This window comes from Wyeomyia smithii, chromosome 2 (genome assembly GCF_029784165.1).
Source record: "Wyeomyia smithii strain HCP4-BCI-WySm-NY-G18 chromosome 2, ASM2978416v1, whole genome shotgun sequence".
Classification (NCBI taxonomy): domain Eukaryota; kingdom Metazoa; phylum Arthropoda; class Insecta; order Diptera; family Culicidae; genus Wyeomyia; species Wyeomyia smithii.
The window spans coordinates 135899263-135908959 of NC_073695.1; the positions used below are offsets into that span (position 1 = coordinate 135899263).

General features: G+C 40.9%; 1 protein-coding gene across 1 annotated transcript; it reads right to left on the bottom strand.

Annotated features, from left to right (window-relative positions):
* Window positions 1-6858: 6858 nt before the first annotated feature.
* Window positions 6859-8458, bottom strand: LOC129719947 (uncharacterized). Its single transcript, XM_055671356.1, has 3 exons — window positions 8445-8458; window positions 7013-8377; window positions 6859-6961 (listed from the first exon to the last, which is right to left on the bottom strand). The coding sequence occupies exons 1-3, from the start codon at window positions 8456-8458 to the stop codon at window positions 6859-6861; spliced, it is 1482 nt and encodes a 493-aa protein (XP_055527331.1).
* Window positions 8459-9697: the final 1239 nt, after the last annotated feature.

Consider the following 9697-nt stretch of genomic DNA (forward strand, 5'->3'; position numbering starts at 1 on the left):
TACAAAAATCGAATTCCATTGAATATTTTGAGGCATCCGACAATTACTCAAAGCCATCTGAGATCATTTATTCGGAAAATGGATCTGATGAAAACAACGATCAATCGAACAAAATGGAATTATCAACGTTGAGCAAAGTATTTTGGTAAAGGTCTTAAAAGAAAATTGTTTATTATAATAGTTTAATTGCAGGTGTTATTTGACCATAGCAAACGGATGAGATTTGATTCCACCGTGACAATTGCAGAAGCTCGCTTCATGGTACTCAATTATTATATAAGGTATCGCCTAACTCAAGGAGCGCTTGTGGCTTTGCTCAAAATGATTAATTTGATGGCTGGGTCAAAACTATTTCCAGAATGCTTTGAAACCTTTTGTGCTTCTTTTCCTGATCCATACGTATGTTCACGAGTTTATTATTGCACAGAATGTAAATGTGCTATGGAGAAGCTCATTCCAGACAAAAAAGCTGTTTGCACAATTGAAGAATGTGGAATTAACAAATTCGACTTTTTCATGACTATACCTGTTGAAGAACAATTGAGAGAGACAGTATTCAAATATCAAAAAGAAATAGTGGAATACGGTAAACTGGTTAGAGAACAAGGAATAAGCGACATTAATAACGGCAAACATGTGAGACGAATATCTGCCGAAATATCCGGTGAGATAATTACGCTGTCAGTCAATACCGATGGAGCGGCGGCATATCGCTGGAGTGTCAACAAACCTTGCTATCCTATATTTGTTACTATTAATAATTTACCACCGCGCATTCGTTTTGATAAAAACAATTTATTGTTGGCTGCTGTTTGGTTGAGCAAAGATGAGCCGAGTATCCCGCTGTTTTTTAAACATTTCTGCGAAGAAATGAATAAACTCAAAAACGGAATTGCTACTGGAACCAAAATATATAAGGTTATAGTTATACAGAACTGTCTAGATTCTGTTGCAAGGCCAAAGCTTCAAAATTCAACACAATTCAATGAAAAGTTCGGTTGTTCTTTATGTCTACACGAAGGAAAAATTGTATATGGAAATCAAATACGATATCCATTTACAAAAAGTGATAATAGAATTCACTTGGATACGCGACGACATATGATCGAGGCTCACAATACTGGAATGGCTGTCAAAGGAATGAAAGGTCTCTCAGTTTTTCTATCAATCCCGTATTTTGATGTAGTGAAAGGTAATATTCTAGTCGTTCAAGCTAAAGAAAACCCGTACGTAAATACTGTATCAATATTTAGGCTTTCCACCCGATTATATGCACTCAGTCCTGCTTGGTGTAGTGAGGCAGTTATGGGAGTTGTTTACAGCATCATCCAACCACAGCAAACCTTATTATATCGGACTTCGAATGCAAGAAGTGGAAAGAAGAATGCTTGCTATCAGAACACCTAGCTCATTTTCCCGGTATCCGGGTAAAATTGAAGACTTGAAGAAAAACAAGGCAAGGAAAATATGTTATTCCATTTTTTCTATCCGTGTGTTATCGAAATTCTTCCAGCCAAATATTTGGATAATTTTATGCTACTCTCAACCTGTGTTTTTCAACTGTTGAATACCCATCTTTTAGAAAATATGATAGAGAAGATTGAACAACAACTGAAGCGCTTTATTCGTAGCTTTCAGAAATTGTATGGAGAGGAAAACATGTGCTTCAATGTTCATTTGATAACACATTTAGCTGAATGCGCGAGAAATTTTGGAGCAATATGGAACTCATCACTTTATCCTTACGAAAACGGAAATGGAATGATTCTTGGATTTAGAACAGGAAATAATCATCCAGTTGTTCAGATCTGTAACAAATTTTTTTTAAATCGTATTTGTCATAATACGTTAACAACGGAAAATAACCTAATAAAATCATGGCACTCTCAACTATGGAACACTAAACCGGGATATAGATTACAGTTCGACGAGAAATTTATTTATGAATTGCCAAATGAATTATTTATTGATAAAGATGTGTTGGAAAGGATATTTAGTCACCATTCTAAATTCTCGTATGACGGTATTTCTTATTGCAGCCGAACAAATTGTGAAAATTTAGGTTACGATGATTCTTTTGTAAAAATTGAGGATTTTTTCCAGGTGGAACATGTATTAGTTGATAAAAACAACAAAATCTATATCATTAGTGTCAAGTTAAATTCGAAAAAAATATATGAAAATATGTATAAATACGTAAAAACTTCTCAGTACTGTCTAAAGGCTGTTAACAAATTTATAAGACCTTGTGTTAGTGTTACTATTCTGAAGGACAACGTTGAAAGAAGCTACATATCAGTGTGTAAGCCAAATACTCAAATAAACTAAATATGTAACAAAAGCTTACATTTATGTACAAGAATACACGATTTTCTTTTTTGATAACATATGGTAACAGAACTAGTTATACTCGATATCCTATATTCAGATAACAGAGAAAAACAAAATGATTTCAAGATGCCAAGATTTGTTATGAAGGTGCCCTGGAAGTTGTTATCTTACTTTACTCGGGTATGGCTCCCACATGTCCACTATTCCAAATTCGTCTTTGCCGGATAACAAACGGTATGATATAGACTATCGCGGCCAAACAGTTCCGTCGGCCTTAGACAACCTGTGCTACCCCACTTCAGTAACGTTTCATAGTTACCAGGTGCCAGTTGCTCCCCCGTCTTTGGGTAATAGGGCAGGTGCATTTGAAACATCAAATATCCCCAATGTAAATCACCAAACCGCTGCTACAGTTTACAGCCGTCATGCGCCAATCACTTCGATATTGCCGGCATCGCCTCAAGTTGGGCCGTCAGCTTAACAATTATCAGCTCGTCATGTGATTCCAAAAGAACTGCCGAATTTCAGCGGGAACCCTTTTGATTGGCCACTTTTTTACACTAGTTTTAAAAGTTCAACAGAAATGTGTGGCTATTCAGAAGCAGAGAATTTAATGAGACTTCAACGTTGCTTGCAGGGAAATGCGCGTGAGGCAGTTAAGAGTCTCTTATTGCACCCCAGCCTTTTACCGCAAGCCTTGCAAACACTATACACATACACCTTATATGGCAGACCGGAACTAATAGCGAATTCGTTGCTAGAAAAAGTGAGCGCTACTCCCGCGCCCAGAGCCGATAAGTTTGAAAGTCTGGTTAATTTCGGGTTAGTTGTCCAAAATATGTGCGGTCATTTGGCGGCCGTCAGAATGCACAATCTTCTGAAAAATCCCACGTTACTTCAGGAACTAGTACAAAAGCTTCCACCAAACGTTCGGCTTGATTGGGCTTTGTATCAGCGTCAAGTTGAATCACCAGACTTGTCGACTTTTGGTGATTATTTCATGGCATCACTTGTGTCCACCGTGAGCCAGATCGTGGTCCCAGTTGCGTCGAAGGACCTGAAAGGAGATCAACCTAAAGCGAAATTGTTCGTCAATACGCACGTAGTGGATAACAAGGATGTTGCAACTAATAACGATTTGTCCGAAGGTACGCAGATTCAACATTGATCGTGTCCGGTGTGTAAGAAATTTGGCCACAGCGTGAAAAATTGCTTCGAGTTTCAAGGCTTGAGTGTTGACGCAAGTGGAAAGCCATCAACGAACAGCATCTCTGCCGGCGTTGCTTAGTCCACATGGTAAACTTGCCCATTATAGCTGACCGCTCTAAATTGATCGACGAGGTGAAGCCAATAGAAGTGGGTGACCTGGTAGTAATTGTGGACGAGGCAGTGAGGAATAGTTGGACAATGGGACGGGTAATTAAGGTGTACTTTGGGAGTGACGGGCGAATCAGAAAGGCAGATGTGCAAACAAAAAACGGCATACTACAGAGACCTGTAACCAAGATAGCGGTGCTTGAATTTTCAATAGGTGGTATTGCTAAGCCAGACATCTAGCAATACGGGGCGGGGATGTTCGAGCAACCACCGCTAGAACGGCAACCCTTCCCTAGATTCAGCGACAGACACCATAGTGACAGGGGCACTGACACAATAGACAGTTGATACGATACACTTGCACATTAGACATTAGATACTTTATACTGGTTAGTTGGAGAGAGCACACGTTACACAGAACAGATTAAAAAGTGTTAAAGAATAAATAAAATTACATATTAAATAAGTTGTTAAAATCACAATTACCTTTGTTACACTACAATCGAACTAAAATGTAAGTCAGTAATTTGGTGAAGGATTACTCAAATAATTAATGCTAAATAAAATTTATAGCTTGAAGCCTACGCAATATACGTAAAACGCGTTTGCTTTCGGAGACCGAAAACGGTGTAACAAAAGTTCCAACAAGAAGGAATGCCAGCAAACTATGATTGTTCAATCTTTCTCATTTATTTGAACTAAACCTAAATACGACTTGAACTAAAAACCGACGACTTGAAGCGTCTACAAACTTATCGTTTAGTTTGGTGCCAGAGTTTTATTAAAAAATGGCTTTAGAATATAACCGACGTGATATTAGTTTAGTCTTTTAACTGTATATGTTCACTTGTTAAGTATTCTGTATTGTTATAATCTAATAGTTTTATCTTGTGATTGTGTTGTACTAAAAGATACTGGGTTTTTATGCCGCTTTGAGTGAAGACAAAAGTTTGCTCAAGGTGGCTTTTTTTAGTCCAAACATCAAATATCATTTAGACGTGTGGTCGTAGGTTGACAAAAAATAATAGTAATAAAAAATAAAGATAATTTATTTTTCTCAGAACAACTTATTCGCAGTTTAAATAAATACAGGGTGGCTACCCAACCAGAAAAACCGGGAAAAAACCTGGAATCGTTTGGAACCGGTGAAAACCGAGAAAAAATCGGGAATTCACTGAACATTAGAAGCCTGGGTGAGATTGTGCCAGTGGAGGTGAGATTGTGCTTGTAGTGGGTGAGATTGTACCATACAACCCCATTTCAGTCATCTCATGGCGATCACAAAACCAAAATTTCTTGAATAAGTTTGCTCGAATACTTAACCAAGAAAGCCTAGTCTTTTGACCCGGAGAAGATGGCTGACAAGTCACGGGCTGGATGGCACAATCTCAATCCGGCTGACGGTATATTCAACTCATTTCTTATAGTGCATAAATCAGTTTTTTTTATCCATTTTCCTCTTGGAAGCTAATTTGACCATGGTAAGCTCCCCGGAAGTAGCAGTCAAATGGCTTGAATTTTTTCTAGATCAAATGGTTCACGAAGATAATCTCACGGGAACTGTAGCTGACAGATGTCGGCAAGAATACTCAGAACGATTGGGTATGCATTCTACGAAGACATTGCTGACCTTCTACCGCCGTAGCGCGAAGCGCCTTGATACTTTTCGTAGAGATCTGATAGCTAGCTCAAGCAAGAACCTTCCTAACTTTACTGTGTTTATTGAGAAGATTTTGATTCTATCGTATGGCAATGTTGGAGCATGTTGGAGCAATGTTTCTCCGTGAACTAGGAGTGCATAGCCATGAATCTAAAAGAGGAAAGACTTGTAGCGCAGCGCTTGATGCACTATGCAATACTGGATGCCGGTGGAAGAATCGAAATTGATAACACTAAGTCGATCCATAACGTTCGCATTTCACATAGCCGATATGTCGAATCGTTGAAGGCAAAGAAGAAGGAGCAGTCAGATTTTTATTTATTTATTTATTTATTTATTCGTTCAACATCAACAGACTCTATCTGGTCCTAATGATTGTATCTTAAAATATTTAAAAAATTACTCCTAATACTAGAGCGAGGTAGATGGTAGTCGAAACCGGAAGATACACTATTGAAAACGCGCTGAAGTTCAATGAGAGCTCCATTTGCCCCATATTTTGTACGACGAAAAGGAATTCGTAGGAAAAGGTTATTCCGAACGACTCTGGAATTAACGTTTAGATTGATGTTGCCTAATATTACAGCACAGTCGGTTCTCGCCATCAGGGTATCAGCAAATAATATAGCTCGTGGAAGATCACGTCTTACTTTCAAAGAGTCAAGGCCGATGAGTTGCGCCCGATTTTCGTAACTGGGGAGCTGGTGAGGATCGTTCCAAGGTAGATGTCGAAGAGCAAAACGTACAAATCTCCGCTGAATTGCTTAGATTCTGTTGGCACCATTGAAGTATTGAGGGTTCCACACTGCCGAACAGTATTCTAGCGTCGAGCGAATTAATGAGCAATATAGACTTTTTAAGCAGTACACGTCCCTGAAATTCCTGGCCATTCTCATTATCATTCCCAAATTTCGCGAGGCTTTGGCAACGATATAGCAGATATGCTCCTTAAAAGTGAGTTGACTATCTATCAGCACTCCAAAATCTTTTACAATTACTTCACGCTTAATCGGCACTGTCCCGAGGTGGTAGTCGAACATAACAGGTCGCTTTTTCCTGGTCAGCGAAATCACAGAACATTTTTCCGGATTTAGAGTCATCCTATTGATGTCTCACCATTTAGCGAAATTTCCAACTGATGTTGTAGATAGAGAGCATCCTCTGAGCACCTCACTTTGGCGTAAATTTTCATGTCGTCGGCAAAAGATATTCGGGGGCGACTGACAATGCAGTTCACATCGTTGAAATAGAGGATGAAGATTAAAGGTCCGAGGTGACAACCTTGTGGGATTCCGGAAGAAGCATGAAATTTTCGCGATCTGTTGTCTCCAATTTTTACCATGATATGGCGATCCGCAAGAGACGATTGAAGCCAGCGTAAAATGTTTCCGCCTAATCCCATTCGGTCGAGTTTTTCAATGATAATGTTGTGGTTAATTTTATCGAAGGCTGCAGACAAATCAGTGTATATAGCGTCGGTTTGGTGCCCTTCAGACATAATATCCATTGCAAATGAGGTGAACGTTAGAAGATTCGCCGTTGTTGAACACTTAGGCATGAATCCATGCTGCGTATCGGAGATCGGAGTATCGTATCGGAGGCTTACACTGGTAAAAAATCGGTTCCATCACGACCAACTCGAACAGTTTGAGACTGCATTTAAGGCGGAGATTCCGCGGTAGTTTTCGACGTTTCTCTTGTCACCTTTTTTTGTAAACCGGAAACATATACGCAAACTTCCATGCAGATGGAAAGTTGCCTGTAGAGAGTGAGAGGTGGAAAAGATGACAAAGCGGAGTAAGCAAGCCGGTAGCGCATCGCTTCAGTAGAATAGCCGGTATACCATCTGGGCCGGTCGAGAAGGAAGGCTTAAGTTTCGAAAGCGCCGACTGGATCATCGAGACGTCGATATTGATGTCAGTAAAAGACTGTCCATACAGCGATACGTTGCTTGCGGCTAACGATATTTCATCCTGTGATAGTGATTCGTTGCAGAAAACGCTGGAAAACTTTTGAGCAACGAGGTCGCAAATGCTGTGTAAGTTTGATTCCTTTCGCTCGCCGTAGATCATTGTTGAAGGAAGTCCCCGCTCTTTCCTCTGCTCATTAACGTACTTCCAAAACCCCTTAGGATCCGACTTCAGTTTGTTTTGTACACTGCGTAAATGGTTAGCATGACACTCTCGACTCATCCGTTTGTAGGCATAGTTGACTTTTAGGTAATCGTCTCGCAAACAAATTCCTCCATACTTGGAATACTTTCTCAAAGCAGCTCGCTTGTAAGATTTTAGGCGCCGCAGTTCGCTAGTCTGCCACGGTGAGCGTTTATATTTAGAGACAACTCGCTTAGGCACGTGACGATCAATAACATAGTTCATAATGTTAGAAAAAGTTTGAACTGCTGTATCGATATTGTCGTTGTCAAGTTCATCATTCCAAATAATATTCGACAGAATGGCGAGAATACTGTCGTAGTCCGCTTTATTAAAATTGTAGCTGACAGTATCGATCATGCAGCTGAAGTCCGAAGGAATACTCTTAACTGTAAGGTGTAATGCAGGATGGTGTGCCACAGTTTTCACCAGGGGAGTAACAGCAGTGGTAATAAGCGGTGCACAATCGAAATTACTGACGAAGCAGAGATCCAATGTTCTGCCATTCTCGTTGTTTACGTGATTGATCTGCCGTAGAAGATTGGAGCTATAGCAGTCGAGCCAGTTGTAGATTCCATCGTGAAAAGACGACGCCGTTGGATCAGCAAACAGAAAACCATTGGAGCTATAGCGCCATTTAACACCGGAAAAGTTGAAGTCCCCAAACACAACTACCTCGTCGTTGGGATGTGCTTGCTCGTAGATTGAGTTTACCAAGTTTGAGTGTGTGTTGATAAGCGTCAAGTCACGTGTCCTGTCTGGTGGGATGTAGACGGAGCAAAGGAAAAGCGAGTAGCCGGCAAGTGTCAACCGAACCCAAACCTGTTCAATGCTCGCCCACGAGTCGTTATCGATTAGCACAGCCTTAAATCGATGATTGACAGCTATTAGCACTCCCCCTCCAGTCAACTTAGTGCTATTCAGAGGGCAGCGATCTGTACGGAAAACCTCGTTGTCACCAAAAATTTGGCTCGACAGTGTACGGTCGTTTAACCATGTTTCGGTGAAAACAGTTACGTCACGATTACAATTACGATATCATCAGCGCGAGCAGACTGGGATGAACAACAATACTTTCCTGCGGGTAGTGTTTGGAAACCCTCTTCCGACACCCCGAATTCAGAACCGGAACGACTCTGATGGCAGGAAACATTATGAAGATCGTGAGAGTGTTGATGAGGGTGAACTGAAACGGGGGTGGAAGGGGCTTCCATAAGGCCATAGACGGTGCGTTCCGGCAGCGGTGACACAGTAGAAATGATGGAAAAAGCGTTACTCGAGCATTCACAAGCAGTAGGTGATCCGGATTCGTGAAGTGGTTGATAAACTTGAGATGTTGCGTCAGATTTTCTAAAACGTTCATTGAACCGTTGGCTGAGATCAGGTACATATATTGGATGGTACTTAACTTGCGCGAGAGTCCGATGACTCTCGCAGTCCAGTAATGATACATTCGAGATATTTTCAAAACTATTGCCGAAATCTATCCGGCCGAGCCTGGTTAAAATCAAAGTCACGGACCAAAACACCGACGGGCCAAGTAGAAGCACTTAAAGCCATGTTCTTCTGCTCATGGGGCATCTCCACCCGAAATGAGACAAAATTTAGTTTCGAAATATCAGCATCTTTCTTCACCAGCAGAACGGCTTTCGGTTTATTATTCGTTCCTAGGCATTCTTGAGCCATCGTCTCGATATCATCAACGGTGTGATTAGGATCGAGCCGGCTTAAATAAATCCAAAACTGTTGTCTCTCATCTGGGACTGTTTTGATTTCACGTTCACACAGATCAAGATGAAGAAGCCCGGAAAAAGAATGCCACGGCCCGTGCTATTGAAGCGATGGAAGCCAAAAAAGCGGTCACCCAGAGAAAGGAAGCACTAATGGATGATGAGGTGCGTGAGCTGCTGAAGTACCTGTTATCTACCACCGCCGCCGTTGCCCGCTGCTGATCCACGCTGCCTTCGCCTACTGCCATCGGTGTTGATGTCCGCTGCCACTGCCTGCTGCTAACTGATTTGCATGAGGAGATACAGTCTCTTATATAGCCCAAAGAGTGCATTCTCGACTAACTAGGTACTCCATTCTGTCGTTCTTTTTAGGGAAAGGCAGCAAGCGACCAATCCAATGTCGACATTTGCTTTTCAACAATGTTCAACAATTTTCAATAGTACAATAGTTTTAATAATCAGTTTACAATTTTCTGCATTTGGACGGGTGCTTAAATGATTTTCCA

Bases quoted from the DNA above. Each gene is read 5' to 3' on its own strand.
- LOC129719947 (XM_055671356.1), bottom strand. The intron at 6,962-7,012 runs GTGACAAGAGAA...CCTTAAATGCAG, and splicing joins TTTCCGGTTTACAAAAAAAG to TCTCAAACTGTTCGAGTTGG.